Genomic DNA, 23267 nt, shown 5'->3' on the forward strand with positions numbered 1-23267 from the left:
GACCCCCACGAAGCACGTCGAATCGAGGAAACCAGCCTCAGGTATAGACAAGGGGAAAACACCGGTCGACGAAAGCACAAAGCCTGCGCCCAAGACTACCGTCGAGCTGAAACCGAAACAGAATGTGGACCAAAGTAAATCGGTTGAGCCGAAGCAGGGCGTCGACACAAAACCACAGGCTCCAAAAACACCTAAAGACACTGTCGAACCGACAACACCGCTCGGTCCGAAAAAGGTGGTGAAGCCAACCAAAGACGTTGAACCGCCAAAACCTGTAGAAAAACATAAACCGGTCCAAACACCAAAAACGGTCCAAACACCAAAAGGCGTCGACCCGAAAAAAGACAAGCCAAATGCTACAGCACCAAAACCAAGGACTGTGGAAGAGGAACTTATTCATCCAGATCCCTCCACAGAAGACCAGTCAAAACTGTATATTGACCCAAACACTGGGAAATTGACTGTGTACGCCAAAAAGAAAAGACCTCTGCCAACTGAAGACTTTTCTACAATTCCCCTGAAGAAAAAGGGAGACTGTGCTACCACTCCTATATTCTTTGAGCCTATCACTACAGCTATGCCTCATACCCCATATGCCCCTGCCTCACCAGAACGCTCTGACTACAACCCAGACGAAGATCAGGACGCAGATGTAGGGTTTGGCTATCCACAAAACCCACTTGCAGACCCTCACTCACAGCCATGGAGTGGGGGAGGGGAACCAGACTCTGAGGGAATTATGCCCATTACAGAGCCTGCAGTTTACCCCACTAAGCCTTCTCCAACAGAAGACACAGTAGCCTTTAATTCACTGCTGGATAGAGCAGCAACCTACCATAATGTAGATATGCACTCTGATGCTGTTGAGGAAGACTTCCTCTTCGATACATTAACAACATCTGAGAGACATGTTAAAACAATCCCAATGCTAAAAGGCGTATTAAAACAAGCAAGTGACATTTTTAAGGACACCGCTAGAGCACGGGTCATAAACCCTAGAATTGAAAAGAAGTATGGGGCTGCTCCTATAGACCCTACATATATCAAGGGCCAGCTACCCCTAGACTCCCTAGTGGTATCCAACGCACGTAAGCGTGCCAACTCCCAGACTACTGGAGAGGCTGCCCCTCCAGACAAAGAGTCTAAAATCTTTGAGGCATCAGACAGAAGAGTAGCAGCTCAAGCAGCAAACTCATGGAGAATAGCCAACACACAGGCCTTGCTGGCCAAATATGACAGGGCACACTACGACAGCTTGGAAGAAATTCTCCAACACCTACCTGATCCTTACAAACAGCAGGCTGATGAACTCATACAAGAGGGAAAGCTCATCACCAACGCCTTAATTAAATGTCCCCTTGACGCGGCAGACACAGCTGCCAGATGCATCAATACAAGCGTGCTGCTCCGGCGACACGCCTGGCTTCGCATATCGGGCTTTAAAAATGAAGTCCAATCCACAATCCTTAATCAGCCCATCAACCCAGACTTTTTATTTGGTCCAGCAGTTGACTCAATTCTGGACAAAATGAAAAAAGATGCTGAAACTGCGAAGTCTATGGGAGCTCTCCAGTCCCAACAACACCGGGGCTCCTTTCGTCGCTCCAATTATAGAGGAGGAGCGCGTAATAATGCATTACAGCAATCCTCCAACTACAAAAGTAACACACAATCCACGTACAACAAAAACACCAACAGGGGTGGATACAGAGGAAACAACACCAAGGGAAGAGGTCGTGGAGGCAATGCAAACAGATCCTCCACTAACACCAAGCAGTGACTTCTTACCACTACCTCCAGACCATATAACACCAGTCGGGGGAAGAATACAACAATTTCTGCCAGTCTGGTTAAATATCACAACAGACAAATGGGTCAGGCAAATTATCCAACATGGCTATTGCCTCGAACTCACCTCACCTCCACCCAACATACCACCCGTGCACCGTCCAATGTCACAGGAACATATTACGCTACCACAGCAAGAGGTCATCAGTATGCTACAAAAGGGGGCCAAAGAACCAGTCCCACTACAACATCAGGGAACAGGAGTATACTCTCTATACTTCCTTATTCCAAAAAAGGACGGGTCTCTCAGGCCAATATTGGACCTCAGGCCCCTCACCAGCCTGGAATCTAAACGTTGTTTTAACGAGACTTATGGGACCACCTTTTGAACCACTACACTCATGCGAAATACAGTTTCTTACTTGGAAGGTGGCTTTCCTTATTGCCATTACTTCGCTTAGAAGAGTTAGCGAGCTGCAAGCCCTAACTATTCAAGAGCCATTCATTTAAGTACACGCAAATAGAGTAGTTCTCAGAACAAACCCTAAATTCATGCCAAAGGTGGTATCCCATTTCCATATAAATCAAACAATAGAACTGTCAGTGTTCTTTCAGAATCCACAGACAGTAGCTGAAAGGGCATTGCATACTCTAGATGTAAAAAGAGCCCTACTCTACTATATAGATAGAACTAAGGCATTTCGGAAAACAAAACAGTTGTTTGTTGCTTTCTCACCACAACACAAAGGCAACCCTATTTCAAAGTCAGGTATAGCCAGATGGATCGTTAAGTGCATTCAGATATGCTACTTAAAGGCAAAACGCACCTTAACAGTTCCCCCTAGGGCGCATTCCACACGCAAGCTAGGGGCATCCATGGCTTTCCTAGGAAATATTCCTTTACACGAAATTTGCAGAGCAGCCACATGGTCAACAACACATACATTTACAAAACACTATTGTGTAGATGTACATTCAAAACAGCAAGCTGCTGTAGGCCAAGCTGTTCTCAAAACTCTCTTCCAGACTGCTGCAGCTGACACAGGTGGCCACCGCTAGGGGAGATACTGCTATACATTCTATGCACAGATATGAATTCAGCAGCCAACATGCCTCGAACGGAATATGCTACTTACCAGTATGCATCTGTTCTTGGCATGTAGGGCTGCTGACATTCATATCGCCTACCCACCTCCCCGGTGCCTGTTGCAGCTGTAGCATTCACTCTTTGCATGGACATCTCTTACTGTACTATACTCCATCTCTGCCACAATGGCGAAAAACAATCTGGGGATGGAGAGGATGCCCATGCGCACTGTAGTCCGAGGGAGGAGCCACCTATCTCGTGATACTTCGAAGACTCTTCCAGGACAACAATGTGCAATCATCCAGACCCAACACTAGGCGGCGATCTATGCACAGATATGAATGTCAGCAGCCCTACATGCCAAGAACAGATGCATACTGGTAAGTAGCATATTCCTTACACGTCTATCAGACTACACCTTGCTGCCATTGCAGCATATTTACAAAATAGACAACATCTATCTATTTTTAGAGTACCTGCTATGAAAGCTTTCATGGAAGGACTCAAAAGAATAATCCCTCCCAGAACGCCACCTTCACCAGTGTGGAACTTAAACATTGTTCTCACACGGTTAATGGGACCTCACATAATTGACCCGTTACATAATGTGAATTGTAATTCCTAACTTGGAAAGTAGCTTTCCTAGTAGTTATTACTTCTCTCAGAAGAGTCAGTGAACTACAAGCATTTACAATTCAAGAACCTTTTCTGCAAATGCATCATAACAAAGTGGTTCTATGCACTAATCCTAAATTACTTCCAAAAGTCATTTTACCATTCCATCTAAATCAATCTGTTGAGCTGCCCGTATTTTTCGCGCAGCCACAAACAGTCTCAGAAAGAGCTCTACACACCTTAGATGTCAAAAGAGCATTACTGTACTACATCGAAAGAACACAAACTTTTCGTAAAACTAAACAACTTTTTGTGTCTTTTTCACCACCACAGCAACCCTATATCAAAATCGGAGATCGCTAGGTGGATTGTTAAATGCATACAAATATGTTACCAGAAAGCCAAACGTACGTTAACAATTCCTCCACAAGCCCATTCTACAAGGAAAATAGGGGCCTCAATGGCATTCTTAGGGGACATTCCCCTAGATGATATATGCAAAGCAGCTACACGGTCTACACCGCACACATTCACAAAACACTATTGTGTAGATGTGCAAACTAAACAACAAGCCACTGTGGGCCAGGCTGTACTAAAACTCTGTTTCAAAAAACTGAAACCGATACGGGTGTTCGCCGCTAAAGGTGGGTACTGCTATACAATCTATGCACAGTGTGTAATCTGCAGCTCATATGGCTCGAACGGAAAATTCTACTTACCAGTATGCATCTGTTCTTGGCATGTAGAGCTGCAGAGTTACACATGCCTACCCGCCTCCCCGGCTACGTTTATCTGTTCCAGTATTATCTTAATTAGATACAAATCACATGGACATCACTACTTCTTGTACAGCTCCATCACTTCCCTACTTGCGAAAAACAATCTGGGGATGGAGCCGATGCCCATGTGCAGTATGATCTGAAGGAGGAGTCACCTGTCCTGTGACTTCCAAAGACTTTTCTACAACAAAAACAAACTGCAAACATCCGGGCCCAACACTAGATGGCCATCTATGCACAGTGTGTAACTCTGCAGCTCTACATGCCAAAAACAGATGCACACTGGTAAGTAGCATTTTCCTTCTACCAGATCCCATCCATCCAAAACAGAAAACACTGCATATGGACCCTAAAACAGGCCATATTATCCGTACCCCCTCCAACAAAAGAAAATTCGACATCCCACACATGCCTGAGGTGTCAGGAAGGAAAAAAGACTGTGGAAATTCACCATTTAGACCCTCTTCTCCTGTTCTTCCTACTGAGCCTTTCTCTCCTCCAAAGCCTCCTATACTTCCTCCATACTCACCACCACCACAGGATGATGATGATGACCTAGGGGGTGGGGGTGGAAATAATGACCCCTTCAGTGATCCTGATGACACTGACACACCACAGGACACATGGGATGACTACAGTCACTCTGTAGATCCTCCAGACTTTCCTGATCCAGAGGCATATCCAACCTGACCATCTCCCCCAGATGACAATATTGGCTTTAGTCAGCTAATTTATAGGGCTGCCCAATATCCTGCCGTGCAGATGCATTCAGACCCCACAGAGGAGGATTTCCTGGTAGACACTTTTGCACAGTCACAAAGGACAGTACAAGCATTACCCATGCTTAAAGGTGTCATTAAACATGCTCCAGACATCTTCAAAGATCCCGTCAGGACCAGGATTCTCAATCTTCGGATTGATAAAAAGTATAAACTCGCCCCTAATGATCCCACCTACATTAAAGGTCAACTCTCCTTATATTCCGTGATAGTGACCAATGCTAGGAAGCGGGCCAACTCCCAAACCTCCGGTGATGCCCCACCTCCAGACAGTCAAAATTGCTAGACACTTCCGGCAAACGAGTTGCCTCCCAAGTAGCTAATTACTGAAGGATAGCTAATGAACAAGCTTTACTTGCCAGATACGATAGGGCTCACTATGACGAGCTTGAGGGCCTAATGCAGCCTTTGTCTGACCAATCCAAGGCCGACGCCAATGATTTGATTCAGGAGGGCGAGTTAATAAACGCATCCATTAAATGTGCCCTCAATGCAGTAGACACTGCATCTAGGTCAATCAACACTAGTGTGTTACTCCGAAGACATGTATGGTTGCGCATTTCTGGCTTCAAACAAGAAGTGTAAACTACCATCCTTAATCAGCCGTTCCATCAGGAACAACTTTTTGGCCCAGCTGTAGACACAACATTAAAGAAAATGAAAAAAGACACCGAGACTGCAAAATCTATGGATGCATTACAGTCTGTCTACACGAGGCTGAATGTGTTTGGTGATTTTATTCCTGATGAAGAGCGGTCCCATTCCATGTATTGATTTGTGGGTGATACAAAGCAGCTTGAACGTGGATCTTCTGGCAACTGGTAACCAATGCAGGGGAAATGTGGTCTCGCGGTTTGATATGCAAGAGTAGTCTAGCAGCCGAGTTCTGAATCCGTTGTAGTCTTTTCATGGTCGTTAAAGGTGATCCGTGGTAGAGGCTATCGGTGTAATCAAGTTTGGACAGAACAAGGGAGATGGTAGGTTGGACCTTGTGTGGAAATCCCAAATGAGGGAAAATTTGTTGCAGCGTCTTGATAGTAGCAAAGCTTGAGCTTGCTAGTTTATCCACTTGGGCATTCATCGACTGCTTGGAGTCCATGGTCATTCCGAGGTTTTTTACTTCCTTCGATACTTTAGGCAGTGATCCCAGTTCATCAGGCCATGCGGCAAGCGGGTTGTAATGTTTCCAATCGGCACACGTGAGTATTTCAGTTTTTTAAGCATTCCATTTGAGATGGCTCCAGGTCATCCACTGATCCACGGCTCTGAGACAGCTGAAAATTGGTGATTTTCTAATGTCTTTGGGGCATTCCAGTTGAAGGAGTATTTGCTTGTCATTTGCATAGTTATAGCACGTGAGGTGAAATTTATTGATCAGTACTGGTAATGACTTCATGTAGATGTTGAAAAGCATGGGCGAGATGATAGAACCTTGAGGGATCCCTGCTTTTGTGGAGTACGGTTTGGACGAGAAAGGTATGGTATGGATGACATTAGTTCTGTTTCTAAGGTAGGACGCTATCCAGTCTAAAGCAGTTCCCTCTGTGCCGGCTTCATAGAGTCTTTGTTTCAGAGTGTCATGGTCAACCGTGTCAAAGGCAGCTGAGAGGTCCAAGAGGAGTAGCGCAGCAACCCCGTTGCGGTCAACTGTATTCTTTAGGTCATCCCAGATGGCAAGGAGGGAAGATTCAGTGCCTCTTCCCTGACGGAATCCTGTTTGGAAGTCTGAAAGTATGTTATTCGCTTCAATGAAATGTGACATCTGGGCGAATGCTGCTCTTTCTATCAGTTTGCCCTGGAATGGTCCATTTGTAATGGGTCTGTAGTTGTCGGGGTTCAGCGGGTCTAAGTTTGTTTTCTTCAGTAAAGGACGTATGTATGACTTGAGTTCTTCTGGAAATATTCCAGTAGTTAAGGAATCGTTGATGATTCTTCTTACTGGAGTGGCAGCAGAGGTTGTTAAAATAATTGTCTTGAAAGTTTGTGGCGGACAGGGGTCAGAAGGGCTGCCGGCAGGCCTGCTTGCTTTGACCAGGTCCATAAATTCATTGTGTGAGATGTTTGAAGGAACGGAGAGGCTTCATTCGAGCATTCTTGGATTGTTGTTTTGTACAAGCGTTAGTGCTGGTGCTTTGTTTGTTTTAAGTACGATTCCAATGTGTCTGCTTTGTCCGTGTAATGATTTTCCAGTTTGTCTGTGAAATCTTGAGTAACAGGATGAGTTGCTTCTAGGCAATTTGGTTTGCGAAATTCATTGAGTATTTTATAGAATTCTTTGTTTAGCACATTTAGCGTTTTGAATTCTGTCTGAATACTACTTTTTCTTCGCTTTTTTGATGATAGACTTGTATAATCTGTTAATTTTCTGTAGGTGAAGTTTATCTTGTTTGGTGTTTGTTTTGAGCCAGGTACGTTGCAGCTTTCTAATTTGTTGTTTTATGTCTTTTATTTCTGTTTCTCCAAGGCGCTTTTTTTCTTTTGTTCTGTTGGGTGGTTTTGAGTGATATCAGGATGTCAAAAGCTTCCTGTAGCCACTCATAGATTTTGAACAGAATTTATGCTTTCCAGATTTGTACTGGATGTTAGTTGTGTTTCCAAGTCTTCCAAATTGAGTTTGTTCCACGGCCGATAGGTGGATGGATGTATGGTAGTCTTAGGTGAGTCGCTTAGTGTTTTATGTTGGAAGGCAAGCAAGTGGTGGTCTGACCATGTGACTGGAGTTATAGTTTGAAAGGTAACTAGTTCAGTATTAGCAAAAATTACATCTAGGATATGTCCAGCGATGTGTGTCGGAATGTGGACAATCTGATGCAGGTTCAATGCGTCTAGGCCGGTGATTATAGTTTTTGGCTGGGTCGTATTGGGTTTATCAAACCAAATGTTAAGGTCACCCAGAACGCATAGGTTGGAGTGTATTGTTATCAAGTTTGAAACTGTCTAGAAGTGCGTCTGGGAATGTTGCCTTGCTAGGTGGAGGTCTGTAAAAGAGCAGGAAGTTACAGGAGGAAGATGGTGTAGGATTGCATCTTGTTAGAAAAGCCTCACAATTCTTTTTGGAGATATTGTCAATTTTAGTGATATGTATTGTTTGCCTGAATACAACAGCTAGACCACCTCCTTTTTTGGCTATACGATGTTTGGTGATTATTTGATAGCCTAGAGGAACGGCTTCATGCAGGACTGGAGCCATATCTTCTCCCAACCATGATTCGGTTATGAATAGTATGTCTGGTTTTGCATCGGTGAGAAGGTCGTAGATGTGATGCTTGTTTTTAGAGAGTGATCGAGCATTTATTAGTAGACAGTTTAGTGAGTGGCCTTTGGTGATAATGGGACTTTGTTTGGTAGAAGAGTGATCAGTATTGTGTGGGTTTCTAGCAGGTGTGTTATAGTGCTGGTATTAGCTGTATTAGAATAGCAATCGTTTAGCTGTTCTGTATCGTGTTCCTCATCCAGCATGCTAAGAAGGCATTTTGATGGGTCTTCATGTGTATGTGTTGGACATGGTGTTTGAGAGTGAGTTGGAGTGCTGTGTTGCTTTTGTGGTGTAACATTGTTGTGAAGTAGACATGGGGAAGCAAAGTTGTGACGTGTGGTATGTTGCTTATATATTTTTTGTGTGTGTTTAAGGTGGAAGGTGTATGAGTCGAGGGAGGTGGTGCAGCATGTGGGTCAGGTAGTAATGTTCTAAATTGTCCAATGGATGAGAGGTGTTTAGAAGAGAGGTGCTGTATTGCTGTATCTGTGTTAGGTGTGGTGGAAGAGTGAAAGCTTGGCATTGGAGTTTGTTCCTTTGTGTGGTTTGAAAGGTGGGTATATGTTTGTATTTTGTGATGGTAAGTATTATGAGGTGTTGCGCTTTGAAGATCTTGTTGTGCTGGTGTGTGTGTGATATGTTTTGCTTTTGAGGAGTAGTGAAAAGGGTGCTGATGTATATGTTTCATGCAATGGATTTGGTTGTGTAGTATTGTTTGTGAGAGGAGGATGTGACGTAGAGGGGTGGTGATGTGTTGGGTTGAGTATGTTGTGTGTAGGAGGGAAGGAAGTAGAGGTGAGTATTTATCTTAAACTGGTTTGTTGCAAGAGTTACAAAGTGTGGTGGTGTGCAGTGTGTGTGTGTTGTGCGTTAGTGTTATTATGGTAGAAGGGAGAGGAGGGTGTTTGTTGGACAACTGATGGAAGGATGATTATACGTTAGTGATAAAAGGTAGTCTGTTTGGTGTAATTACAGCAGGGAGAGTGTCTGAATGGGATGTAGTTATGTATGGTGTTGATTTGGCGTGTTAGTGATGAGTGTATTGGTTAGTGGTATAAGATAGAGTTGTGTACTGTTTGTAGGTGATGGTGGATGTGTGTGGTAGTTGGGTTAGTAGGGTGTGTAATGTGGTTTGCTTGGGTTTGTAGTGCAGGCTGGTACAATAATCTGTGCATAGTGTTGTGCGTGGTGTACATTTGGTGTGAGTGTGTTGCTCTGTGGATGGTGTGGGCTGGGGATTGCTAAATGAGAAAAAGGGCAGCTTTTCTGGCCCTAGTCCCGACCAGTCTCGAACAGGGTCAAACAGGAAACTGCCCTTGTCCTCTCTGCCCTTAATAGGCTCAAACAGGAAACTGCCCTTGTCCTCTCTGCCCTTGTCCTCGACGCCCGGGCTGAGACGCCCTAAGCCTGGCTTTTTTTAATAGCCCTAGTAATCAGGTGACCCCTTCAGCCAATGGGAACCCTAGCCCTAACATTATCCAATCACAACACTAGCCCTAAAATCTAGAACCAATAGGAGACCAGGACCGTACAGCCAATCCTAGCCGTAGTCCAAGCACCCAATCAGTTCAAAAACCCTGATCTCCATGTCCAATAAAGACCCTAGCCCTACCAGTAGTCCCAAAACAAGTCCATGCAACCACTGGCACAGGTAGCCCTTGTTCCTACTTCCAATAGAAATCCTAACCCTAGCGCTAGTCCCAACCCTACAATGATTGAATTACAGACCCAGAAACCAATCAGAACACTCAAATACCCAACCAATGAGGACATTAACCCTAATCCAATAGAAACACCAGATACAACCACCAATCAGTGTAGACATGTGCCAACCACTAGCAGACCATATAAGGTCCCACCAACCTCAGACAAGGTTTGCTGGCCAGGGAGTTGGAAACTGCTTCTCCAGTTCAGAATCTCCTAGGAGACACAGGCTCAATCCACACTTTGGACTTCAGCAGGTAAGGGCCTCACTAACTTAAAATCTAACAATACTGTTGGAATAAAACTACTCCCCCTGCTGGCCAAAAAACGAAGTGCACAGTCCCTAGTAAAACAGTTTAAACAGCTCACAGAAGCACCCTCTGATGTAGAGAAATCCCTGTTGCTGGGGGGGCAGGAGGCTGGTTTCACTGACTTGTGAACACAAAATGGTGGCTGAGAGTGCACTATTTTCACATACAGGTCTTAGCACAGAGCAAAGGAGAAATTTGGAGGGAACACAGAATTGTCACCAAGGAATGAGAGGGACAAACTACAGAGGTTGGACTGCAAATCCCACTATTCAATACACTAAATGGTGGCAATCATGGGCAGGAAAAACCACAAATTTAAAACACAACACAGTTGAAAAAATATGCAATTACAGGCAGGCTAACACTACAATTTTTAACTGTAACAACCACAGGCATAGACAGTTAACACAGAAAGTGAAAATCGTTTTTTAAACAACTTTTTGTCCTGGGAAGAGACAGCACTAGTCTGTCTCCTTACCACTTCCTGAAATCTTCTCACTGCAATCTCGGGCACAGGTAGGCTTCAACTCACAAGATGGAGGAGAATGATTTGGGGTGCACCCAGCAAGGCCTTAAGGGGCCTGGGCAGGTGTCTCTGGCACGGCTCGTTGAGCTGGATGTCAACTCGAAGCCATGCGCATGTGCACGAGGTGCTGAACAGCGCCGCTCCTGGCTCCCGTTCCATGGCTCGGGCACCATGATTTCCAGTTAGGACTAAAGCTTCACCCCCTGCCCCACCTATGAATCTGTGAGGCACGTGCTGGATAGAACCGGAGCCGATTGCACAGTATCAATGCCGCACGGTATCCATGCCACACAGCCAGTAGGCCTCGGCAAACTTGAATTACTCTGGAATGTTCATAGTACTTTTGAGTTACTCTCTTGATGCAAAATTATTAAAAATTACATTATACTAAGAAATTTCACTGCATGTGGGGCAAATGGGTTGGAGTATTGGAAGACTGATAAGGAGTGGTCTGCTCTTCAGGTACACGTGGATATGTCATAATTGGTTTTACTTGTGTAGCCTTGATGTCACTGTGATGTGTTTTTTCCCTATTCTGACAGTGTCTAATGTAGCTCTGAATTGGTGCTATTTGTTGTTACATTCAAAACTCAATAAAATGTATTGTACATATTTTTTTACATAATTAGCCCAGCTCATATAATTAGAAGTTATTTGGCACAATAATCCTACCACAAGAGCACAGAAGCAACAGAGTTATCGAGCGCCAGGGGGTTGTGGCTGTTACTGGTCACATTCTATTGCACTTTGCATTATTCCCTTAGCAGAAATAGGATACTCAGGTCTATTATGAATTCAAGGGAGCATTTAGTGGTAAAAAAACACAAAAAACCACTAAATGCTGGGTTACGCTCCTCATGTAATTCTGCGTAATTTTCTTGTAATTTCAAGTTTATTATGCTACAGCAAATTACATGAGTTAGGCCCACCACTAGCACCCATCTTCCCCAACAGTCAGCCAGTCTCCATGTCCTGCAGAGCCTGGAGGATATTCACCTCATGCCCCCACCCCTCATGACTGCTGCACCTGCTGAATAAAGTCACCCACCCCATGAACCTACAAAAGCAATGCCTTGCACTAACTTTCCTTACAGATGGCCACACACTCAAGACTAGCTCCGTTACCCACCCCGCAGCCACACTAACCCGCCATACTATACTGGTCCTTCCCTCAGACCAACACAGCCACTGCAGGTGCCCTAGCAGAGTCCTGGGTCCGACTCACGTGTGGTGCTACAACTCTAGGCACGTACGAAATGTCCATGGAAAGCACTGAGACACAGAGGGAGCGTGCACAACTTCACACACACATCACAATAATGACTAACGCTACTAGGCTCCGACAAGGAGGATTTGCAGAGGCGCTGGGGTCCAGTTTCTGGCACACAGGTGGATCTCCTGTGTGCCGACTGGTCTCACGGTGCCAACCTGCACACCCAGAGGGCGACTTCTCACCCTAGTGGCGGACGCCCGACTCCCTACGTGAACCGCAGAAAGTATAGTTAAGAACTCGTGTACATCCACCTATCCAGTGTGAACGCTCAAGCCCCGAGTCCAGCTGTCTGCCCCGCGTCCACAAAATTCCGCCCTTCAGCCCATTCCCTCTGCTCCATGTCCAGGCCATCCGTCCCTCCTGCCCATGTCCAGGCCATCCGTCCCTCCTGCCCATGTCCAGGCCATCCGTCCCTCCTGCCCATGTCCAGGCCATCCGTCCCTCCTGCCCATGTCCAGGCCATCCGTCCCTCCTGCCCATGTCCAGGCCATCCGTCCCTCCTGCCCATGTCCAGGCCATCCGTCCCTCCTGCCCATGTCCAGGCCATCCGTCCCTCCTGCCCATGTCCAGGCCATCCGTCCCTCCTGCCCATGTCCAGGCCATCCGTCCCTCCTGCCATGTCCAGGCCATCCGTCCCTCCTGCCCATGTCCAGGCCATCCATCCCTCCTGCCCACTTACAACACCATCCGTCCATCCTGCCCATGTCCACACCATACGTCCCTCCTGCCCACTGTCCACGCCACCCGTCACCACTGTCCATGCCATCCGTCCCTCCTGCCCACTGTCCACGCCATCCGTCCCTCCTGCCCACTGTCCACGCCATCCGTCCCTCCTGCCCTTGTCCACGCTTTCTGTCCCTCCTGCCCTTGTCCACGCTATCTGTCCCTCCTGCCCATGTCCAGACCATCCGTCCCTCCTGCCCATGTCCAGGCCATCCGTCCCTCCTGCCCATGTCCAGGCCATCCATCCCTCCTGCCCACTTACAACACCATCCGTCCATCCTGCCCATGTCCACACCATACGTCCCTCCTGCCCACTGTCCACGCCACCCGTCACCACTGTCCATGCCATCCGTCCCTCCTGCCCATGTCCAGGCCATCCGTCCCTCCTGCCCATGTCCAGGCCATCCGTCCCTCCTGCCCACTGTCCACGCCATCCGTCCCTCCTGCCCTTGTCCACGCTTTCTGTCCCTCCTGCCCTTGTCCACGCTATCTGTCCCTCCTGCCCATGTCCAGACCATCCGTCCCTCCTGCCCATGTCCAGACCATCCGTCCCTCCTGCCCATGTCCAGGCCATCCGTCCCTCCTGCCCATGTCCAGGCCATCCGTCCCTCCTGCCCATGTCCAGGCCATCCGTCCCTCCTGCCCATGTCCAGGCCATCCGTCCCTCCTGCCCATGTCCAGGCCATCCGTCCCTCCTGCCCATGTCCAGGCCATCCGTCCCTCCTGCCCATATCCAGGCCATCCGTCCCTCCTGCCCATGTCCAGGCCATCCGTCCCTCCTGCCCATGTCCAGGCCATCCGTCCCTCCTGCCCATGTCCAGGCCATCCGTCCCTCCTGCCCATGTCCAGGCCATCCGTCCCTCCTGCCCATGTCCAGGCCATCCGTCCCTCCTGCCCATGTCCAGGCCATCCGTCCCTCCTGCCCATGTCCAGGCCATCCGTCCCTCCTGCCCATGTCCAGGCCATCCGTCCCTCCTGCCCATGTCCAGGCCATCCGTCCCTCCTGCCCATGTCCAGGCCATCCGTCCCTCCTGCCCATGTCCAGGCCATCCGTCCCTCCTGCCCATGTCCAGGCCATCCGTCCCTCCCGCCCATGTCCAGGCCATCCGTCCCTCCCGCCCATGTCCAGGCCATCCGTCCCTCCCGCCCATGTCCAGGCCATCCGTCCCTCCCGCCCATGTCCAGGCCATCCGTCCCTCCCGCCCATGTCCAGGCCATCCGTCCCTCCCGCCCATGTCCAGGCCATCCGTCCCTCCCGCCCATGTCCAGGCCATCCGTCCCTCCCGCCCATGTCCAGGCCATCCGTCCCTCCCGCCCATGTCCAGGCCATCCGTCCCTCCCGCCCATGTCCAGGCCATCCGTCCCTCCTGCCCATGTCCAGGCCATCCGTCCCTCCTGCCCATGTCCACTCCATCCATCCCTCCTGCCCACTGTCCACTCCATCCGTCCCTCCTGCCCACTGTCCACGCCGTCCGTCCCTACTGTCCACGCCATCCGTCCCTCCTGCCCATGTCCACTCCATCCGTCCCTCCTGCCCACTGTCCACTCCATCCGTCCCTCCCGCCCACTGTCCACGCCATCCGTCCCTCCCGCCCTCTGTCCACGCCATCCGTCCCTCCCGCCCACTGTCCACGCCATCCGTCCCTCCTGCCCATGTCCAGGCCATCCGTCCCTCCTGCCCATGTCCAGGCCATCCGTCCCTCCCGCCCATGTCCAGGCCATCCGTCCCTCCCGCCCATGTCCAGGCCATCCGTCCCTCCCGCCCATGTCCAGGCCATCCGTCCCTCCCGCCCATGTCCAGGCCGTCCGTCCCTCCCGCCCATGTCCAGGCCGCCCATGTCCAGGCCGTCCGTCCCTCCCGCCCATGTCCAGGCCGTCCGTCCCTCCCGCCCATGTCCAGGCCGTCCGTCCCTCCCGCCCATGTCCAGGCCGTCCGTCCCTCCCGCCCACTGTCCACGCCGTCCGTCCCTCCCGCCCACTGTCCACGCCGTCCGTCCCTACTGTCGACGCCGTTCGTCCCTCCCTCCTGCCCATGTCCACTCCATCTGTCCCTCCTGCCCACTGTCCACTCCATCTGTCCCTCCTGCCCACTGTCCACTCCATCTGTCCCTCCTGCCCACTGTCCACTCCATCTGTCCCTCCTGCCCACTGTCCACTCCATCTGTCCCTCCTGCCCACTGTCCACTCCATCTGTCCCTCCTGCCCACTGTCCACTCCATCTGTCCCTCCTGCCCACTGTCCACTCCATCTGTCCCTCCTGCCCACTGTCCACTCCATCTGTCCCTCCTGCCCACTGTCCACTCCATCCGTCCCTCCTGTCCACGCCATCCGTCCCTCCCTCCTGCCCATGTCCACACCATCTGTCCCTCCTGCCCACTGTCCACTCCATCTGTCCCTCCTGCCCACTGTCCACTCCATCCGTCCCTCCTGCCCACTGTCCACTCCATCCGTCCCTCCTGCCACCTGTCCACGCCATCCATCCTGCCCATTGTCCACGCCATCCGTCCCTCCTGCCATCGGTCCCACCTACCCATGTCCACGTCCACGCCATCTGTCCCTCCTGCCCACTGTCCACGCCATCTGTCCCTCCTGCCCACTGTCCACGCCATCCGTCCCTCCTGCCCACTGTCCACGCCATCCGTCCCTCCTGCCCACTGTCCACGCCATCCGTCCCTCCTGCCCACTGTCCACGCCATCCGTCCCTCCTGCCCATGTCCACGACATCCGTCCTTTCTGCACTTTCACTGTTGCATGTGCGATGCTGAGGACCACACTGGTAAAGAGTTGGTTGTTTGCAGTGAAATTCTGTGAAAACCCACCACTGGCATCAAGAGCAGCAAACAACATCGAAGAGCAACCCTCGCCTTTGCAAGGCACCCAAAGGCGGGAAGAGCAGGCTTTCAACACATGACTGTCTACAGCCGTGACCCTGGTTGAATATCTGCCTAGTGAACTTGCACTAATGTAGAACAGTGAACAATTCCACTGTCTGCTGTGAGATCCCGCCCCAGGAACCATGTTGGGGTCTGTGACTCTGAACAGTTCCAGTGTCCATACTGACACTGGACACCGCAAACACAAGAAGATGGACGGAGCACTGAAACTTCTCAGACACCCACCACCAGTCACCGATCTGGGCCTAATCCATCATCACTCCCAGCTCACTCTGCCACTCCAGCCCAGACCCAGCTACATGCAAATCAGTTTGACCCTGTGTCTCACGGGAACACCCAGCCCCAACCGCCAGGCCAGGTCCCCCCCGCACCGGAACAAGCATCCTAGGACCAGCCCCGGGGTTCCACCCCTCACCAGCCTGGCCAGCCCGAATCCAGCGGCATGTACCTCTTTTAAGAGAATATGATGCTTTATTCATCAATTTTCTTAAAGATCCAAAATTCACCAAGTCTTGATCCTGAATTTCAAGATCATCATCTCTTCATTACCTAATAATTCATTTTGTTCATCATCCAAATCTCCACCACATGTTCATCGATCCGCCAACTTCTTGTACTACATTAACCCCTTCAGCGCGGGTGACAAAGCCAGCTCGTCATGGGCGTTACCTGCGCTGCGCGCATGACGAGCTGGCTTTGTCACAATCAAGCCATTTTTCAAATTTCAGCGCACAGCAGGTAAACGCGGTAGCGCGGAAGCGGTTAACATTTAAACAAGCAACGCAAACTTTTGGAAATAATGTTACGTACGTGAACATACAAACTTGCAAAATTAAGAAGTAATGAAATTAATGTTGTATTGAGATGTTCAAGAAATTATTTTAATTGTTTATTTAAAAACTTTAAGTTTTTATTTTTGAACTACCCATCAATTATAACATTTAATGTCACAGTGGTTCATTAGATCCTTTCAACCCATAATCTACAGTTTCTTAAGAGCAGGGATATGGAATGGTGGGTTTAACATTATTATTACATCTGCTAGAAAGATTAGCAATTGTATCTCCCTCTCTCCTTTGAAGAACCCCTTACAATGTTGCACTGTGACAGTTCTTCTCAGGGCTCATCCTTCAATTTATTCAAACTTGTGCTGGGATTTTCATATTCAACAGGAAATCTAATATAATTCTCAGTATCTGAAATGTTCTAATTTATGCATTGCATGATATTTTAGAGGTTCCCTCACTTGTGCTCGCCTTGACCCAGATATATTTTCTTTCATAGATTTTGTTGCTTCTTATATTGTCCCCTGTAATGGAGTATTTCACAATCCAATGGCGTCTTTTCTGTTTGAGCTTAGTTAACGTCTGTTGGCTTTTAGCAATGTTTTTCTTTGGAGGTGGCCTGGAAAGTAGGAACTTAGGTTTAGCAGCCATTTGCTAGCATGCCCTCTAGAGCAAATGCATGGTTTGGATACATTTCACAGTGCAATCTCTTTTGTATGTCTATAGTTTTCACTCAGACTTGTTGCTTCTTGATTTTTAAGAACATTGTAACCAACCTATTGGCTTAATGAAGTGCCCTGGGACATAGACTGATTACATGTTCATCACTTACATGACTTTAGTACTACTAATCCTTCCTACAACTCCCTTGCTCTGGATGTATATTTACTCTAGGGAAAGTTGTGAAATGAAGTCTGTAGCCAATGCTTTCTAAGATTGTTGTGCCACAATGCTTTACAGCTGTTAAGAATGTTTCATAGTCTATGGGAAATTGGGGAAGTAGCACTGTTTTCTGAGTGACCAACACAAACCAGTCTCATACAAATAATTTGTTCTAGGATCCCACGATAAGGACCAAACAACCAATTCCAGCAGCCTACAACAGATACGATCAGGAACGTTTCAAAGGAAAAGAAGGTACATTTCTAACATAAAATGTGATCTTTATTAAACTGTCAGTTAAGTAACTTATTACTTTGAGCTTTAACTTGCTTACTCCATTAATTCTAATTCAGGTGAAGTCTGGGTTTAAATTGATTCTCCTCAAGCTTGAATTCACGTAAAAAAACGTTTCTAAACCCCTTTCAAGTGTGTCTATTTTTTGTGGGTTCCTAGATTTTTTCTTATTGCATTAGTTCCTTGTAAATGCAGCATTCAGTACGATTCTGTAGGATAAATAGACTTTGGCAAAAAGGGAGTGTTATTCTTGGCTTGTTGCACTGCAGCATGGCTATAAGTGGGATTCACATGAACAGATAAAAGCCTTCTCAACAAAATGGTACAGTGATTGCTGGTGATCAGTAATAGCGTAACATTGTAAGAGATGGATCACCTAGTACTTTTTACTATTAATTAAGTTTGTATTTAGGTTTACAGCATCTCCCATTACCCCTTTCCTTCCCTGTCCATCCCCAACTTCTTCCCCACACCTTTTTCTGCCTGAGGCCATTGTTCTATTAAAAGGTTCTTTGTCTAATGCCCTCATGGAGTCTGTAGTGGAATCTAGAGTATTGTAGTTCCTTAGTCTTTCCTACCTTAGTCTTATCAGTAGTACCCTCTGCTTCTGAAAATCTTTTTTTGTTACTCCAGATAATTGTAGCCTTATTCTCCATTTCCCTTAACCACCATAGCTCTTTCACTTGTGTTTTCTGTCTGTATTGTTGTTACGACTCACAGAGCTAATATAGTTTGCTTAGCCGTAGTGTGTGCTATGTTTACTTTCTTAATATGCAGGGAGTATATTTTGTTTGCTGCGCTGCTTAGAATTAAAACCTCCAGGCATTCCTCTGAATGTGATACTGTGACTTCCTCAATAGTCGATACTTCCAGCTGACTAGTTTTCGTATGCGAGCATGGCCAAAGACTGTCTTGCTTCCCGTACCCCTGCATCCCCTTCAGAATTATCTGCTTAGTCTTCTGTGCCCTATTGCTCCTAATCTTACAAGGGTATAGTGCCAAAGATATAGTATTTCAATAATAGTTTCTTTCCTCCTACATAGCTCACAAAATTAGTAGTTCTTGGGAATGTCTCCCTCTTTTAGGAGAGAGTAGGGTCACGTATACCCTTCTCTTTGATCCTGCATGGTTACCCTAGGTGATCACTCTAACTCAGAGCATTTAAGATATCGGATTAAGTGGTCTAACCCCGTAATGTTTCATGCTTCATCATCTGCTACCTCATCCTACCCTGATAAGGTAGTACTACCTGGGCTGACTCAACCACAAGAGTTTGAGGGAGTTCATAAAATATTTTATATCTGGGTAACGTTCCAGGGATCCAGTTTGAGTAAACTTTTTAAAAATACCTTGAGGTAAACCACATAGATTCCCTTTATTAGATGTTACCTTAGGTATGACTAAGAATGCTATAAAGTATATTCAGAGGACATTACTAGGTAAAATGACCCCCCCCCTGTTTTGCCAACATGTTTTGCCCCCTAATAGCTATACAAGGTCTCGGGCATTCATCAGGTCTCTAGAAGGATCCCTACTCTATGCTAATTTGTGATAGGAAATAAAGAAGAGGACCTACCTCCCTTTGTATATCTCAGGTATTTTACCCTATGAGAGTTATCCCTGCACTTCCTGGTCTGATCAAAGGTGGCGACTCCCTCAATCATCCTACTCTGCCTCTGTAGTCAGCCGAACAGTAGGACATAGAGTAAGGCTCCCTCTAGAGCCCTGGCGAATGCCGTAGACCTTGAATGGCTATTAGGAGGCAGAAGCATGTTGGCAGAACAGCGGGACACAAAGTTTTCCTTTTGCAGGCTCAATTTTGTGTGCTTGATTAATTCTATATCTGGTCCAGAAAGCCTTTGTGGTGGTACTGATGAAGATTATTTGTCAGCCCTTCCGGTCTCTGTACATTTGCATGGTCATCTCTTGTTATGCACATCACTGTTTGTAATAGGTTTTTTGATGAGTCTTGCATTCATGTCCTGCTTGAACCCTTCATCATGTTCCAATGGGACCTTAATTTATTCCTTGAATTCTTAACTTCACATTAAGTGAGCCGATTTCACAATTGTTCTGACACTAATAACCACCAAAGCTCTATTCCGCATTTCAGTTACTTCCACGTAACAATGTCATCAAGCTGCAGGTGCTGTCAACTTTTCTGCCATACACTGCTTTTTTCTTGGATAAATTGATGTTGCATACTTGTGCTTCATTTTTGCCAAAAAAGGTATCCTGTTCATTTGGGATAGTCTATCACTCCCAAAAAGGAGACTCCTGAGGGCCTTTGGGTCTATTCCATCAGAGCCAAGATATCCACAACGGTGTTGGCGATGGGTGTTCCTGTGTTGGGTACCTGCTAGGTGTGCATCTGCACACACCTTCACCAGGCTTTACTGCCTAGACAATCAAGTCTCGGGGAGAGGGCCGTTTTGCCCGCTTCGTCCTGTAGGAGTAACTGGTGTGAAGTCCACTCCTTAGACCCACAGAAGAACAAGGCACTTAAACTTCAGTAGTACGCTTTCTGTTGGCTACTCTTACATCCCAGTTACCCTTTCTGTAGAGTTCTGGTTCTAATAAGTTTTGTAAAAATGCTGTAGTTTTTACAAAACTGCCTGCCTCATGGAGTATGCAGACCACATGTTTCTCCTTCCCAGACAAAGATGATGCAAAATTGTTGTCCAGATTTGTAACTCACACCTTTATCCCGTGACTGGCTTCATGGTGCATAGTCTCTGCTAAGAGATAATGGACAAATCCTAGTATAGGCAGATCTTATTCCCTTCAAAGGATATATGTGGTTAGTCCTGCACAGCAGCTTTTATGAGCTCTTTTTGGCGATAGTCATGGAGGCAGCTAAGAATGTCTTGTGGGGAGTCAGTACCTGTGAGGGATGACCATCCCTGTGTGTACGGTCTAATGGGAGGTCCTTCCCTTCTAATTCTGGGATGATGTGGCGGAACAGTCGCAGAATGTACTCCCCCAAGCGGCCCACATCCGCCTGCACTGGGACACCTTTGATGCAGATGTTGGATCTGCGTGACCTGCGTGACCTGTTTTCCAAATCTTCAAAGGGTAGTTAAGATCTGCATTGCGGTCTTTGAGTTCTAGGATCTCCCTCTGGCACTCCTCTAGTTCTTCCTCTCTTGCATCTCCCGACTTCAGTTTCCACTCGTTGCTCCAGTACGCTCCTCTCATGGAGCAGATCTTTAACCTCCTTAGTCACCTCAATCCTCACAAAGTCACTTCTCGCAGCGTGCTAAAGAGGGACTCCATAAAGCCTTCTCACTCACTTCCTGTTCTCCCCCCATATCCAAGGTGGCAGGGTCCGGAGAAGCTGAGTCCAAAATAGGCCCCATTCGTTTAGTAGAGCTCTTGGCGAGGAGGCGCTTGATAGTGGCATCCTTTGTTTGGCCTGGTGGAACTCATGGGGACGGCTCTAGTGGTACCTCTTGTGATTGCTCCTGAGTTCCCACTATCGTTTCCCACTTCCAATGGCCATGCAGGTTCCGTTATCCACTTCCTGCTGGGCCTTGTGTCTACTGCTGGATATCCCTGTCACCAGGCTCGCCTCAACCAGTCCAGACCCGTTGGCAGCCGAGGGGGAGGTTTCACAGCCAGTCTGTTCATGAGGTTGAGCTCAATCATTACTCTGTGCTGTCCAACACCTACCTGTGTTTCAGATGTGGCCGCAGGATATACCTTTGTTATAGCCCACCTTCTGGTGGTTCCAAGTCACTGGCTCGCCTGTTCTCTTATGGCTGGTATTTCCAGTCAGGCCAGGATCTGCTGTCCCTCAAGTGGTAGTGACCACCAGCACGGGTCTCCTACCTGTTCAGACCACTACCCTTGCCCTCAGACTGATCGTGTCATCCCTGCTTCTAGGGGACCTTCCATTCTGCTCTGGTGTGTGGGATGGGAGGAAAGCATAATGCTCAGCTGGCCGCTGCTCCAACACATTCACTCAACGCAATTAAGGCACTCTATGCTCTCCTGTGTTCTCTGGCCGGTCTTGGTTTTCTGTGTCAGGGTTGGTCAGGTGAGGCCCTCAAGACACCTCTCAGTTGCCTCAAATCTCCCTAAAACACGCAGTTGCAGGTTTAGGATGTTTCAGCCCAAACAATGGTCTGGTCGATGGAAAAGATCCTTGGTGCGCTGGCGGCAGAATTCCAAGATGGCCGCCGATGCTTCCATTTAGGTTGCCGGTCTAGTGTTTCTTAGACTTTTCGACCGCAGCTGTGCTCGCGGTTCCCGGCTAATTCTATTGCGCACTTCAACTGAATTCTTTTGAGGAAGGGTCGCATTTATTTCCAGTGACGTTCCGTTTTCGTGAGGCCTTGGGGTCCGTGAGTATTTCAGAAGACCCATTTTAATAACTTTCATCTACCCCGGCAGCGGTAAGTTTCCAGTAATTTTTACCCGGAGTTCCAGAGATTATTTTGGGTGTTGTTGCAGACAGGGCATATAAACAGTTTAGAGTAAGTCCTGCTGAACCCGCCATAATTTAATGATGACAGAAGGATTTTAGGACATCTTCCAAGAGACAGTAGCAGTTTTCTAAAAGTTAAGGAAAGGAGTACAGCCCGCTGCAGAGTTCGAGTGAAGCCTTGCGCCCGATAGACTCTCTTCTAGGCAAAAGCAGTTGTTCCTGAATTACAAGGATAAAAGTTATTTACTTTAGAGACAAGACCTTATTAGGTTATATGGACAATATGAAAAGAATATTGTAAATATACAGGCAGCTAGATATTCCTCGGATATCAGTACAAGACCAACTATAAGTCAGGCATTTTGGATCAGTCAACATAGCATTGAGTCTACAAGTAGGTGTGGATATATATAAATGGCTTGCTGGACGAAATAAAGCAACCTTGACTGAGCACTTATTCATGGGTCTGCTCCTTCGTCATTTTGAACTGGGCTGGGGCTCGAGTCGGTTGGATATATATATATATATATAATCACCTCCTCTCGAAGAAAGGAGCAGGAGCCTCGGTGGGGATTAAAAGCGGCAGCACCTTTATTTCAAACATTGGCGTATGCATTTCGGCCGGTATGGCCTCATCAGCGCCTGCGGTAGTAAATGCTGAAGTCCTGGCGTTCTGCAGCCTGATAATGCACCCTGCCTCACTATGATAGGTGCGATGTCACAGCTCCGCCCCTCAGCAAACAAAGTCATCAAAGTAACGGGTCCGAGAAAATCAACGGACTCCAAATCCCAGGATGCACCAGTAGCTCCCAGGTGAGTATTGCTGTGGTTCGGTCTTGAAAAATATCAATAATCAATAATCATAGGGCAGGCAGGAAGGAAAACCAGAAATGAACCATCACATGTATATATACTCTAGATAAGCCTCTCTTTTATCCAGTGGAAGTCTTGGAGCAGTTTTCAATCATTTTCATGCCTCAAGATTCTTCACAAGCTTAGAATAAATCAGACAACAAGAATTTCAAGGTTATAAGGTATTAGAAGCTCAGGAAAAAATATAAACACAGTATTGAGGTCTTAATTAAACTTGATTAATAGTATACATCTCTATTGCAGTATCACATGAAAGCAGAAATATAGGA

General features: G+C 47.5%; 1 protein-coding gene across 1 annotated transcript in view; it reads left to right on the plus strand.

The window, feature by feature from the left end:
• The window catches only part of CDC73 (cell division cycle 73), a 589523-nt gene that overhangs the window by 195152 nt on the left and 371104 nt on the right, over positions 1-23267 (plus strand). The window contains exon 9 of the mRNA XM_078687289.1: positions 17579-17657. Within this exon, the coding sequence (XP_078543415.1) occupies positions 17579-17657 (79 nt within the window). The remainder of the gene's footprint in view (positions 1-17578; positions 17658-23267) is intronic.

This window comes from Lissotriton helveticus, chromosome 1_1 (assembly GCF_964261635.1).
Source record: "Lissotriton helveticus chromosome 1_1, aLisHel1.1, whole genome shotgun sequence".
NCBI lineage: Eukaryota > Metazoa > Chordata > Amphibia > Caudata > Salamandridae > Lissotriton > Lissotriton helveticus.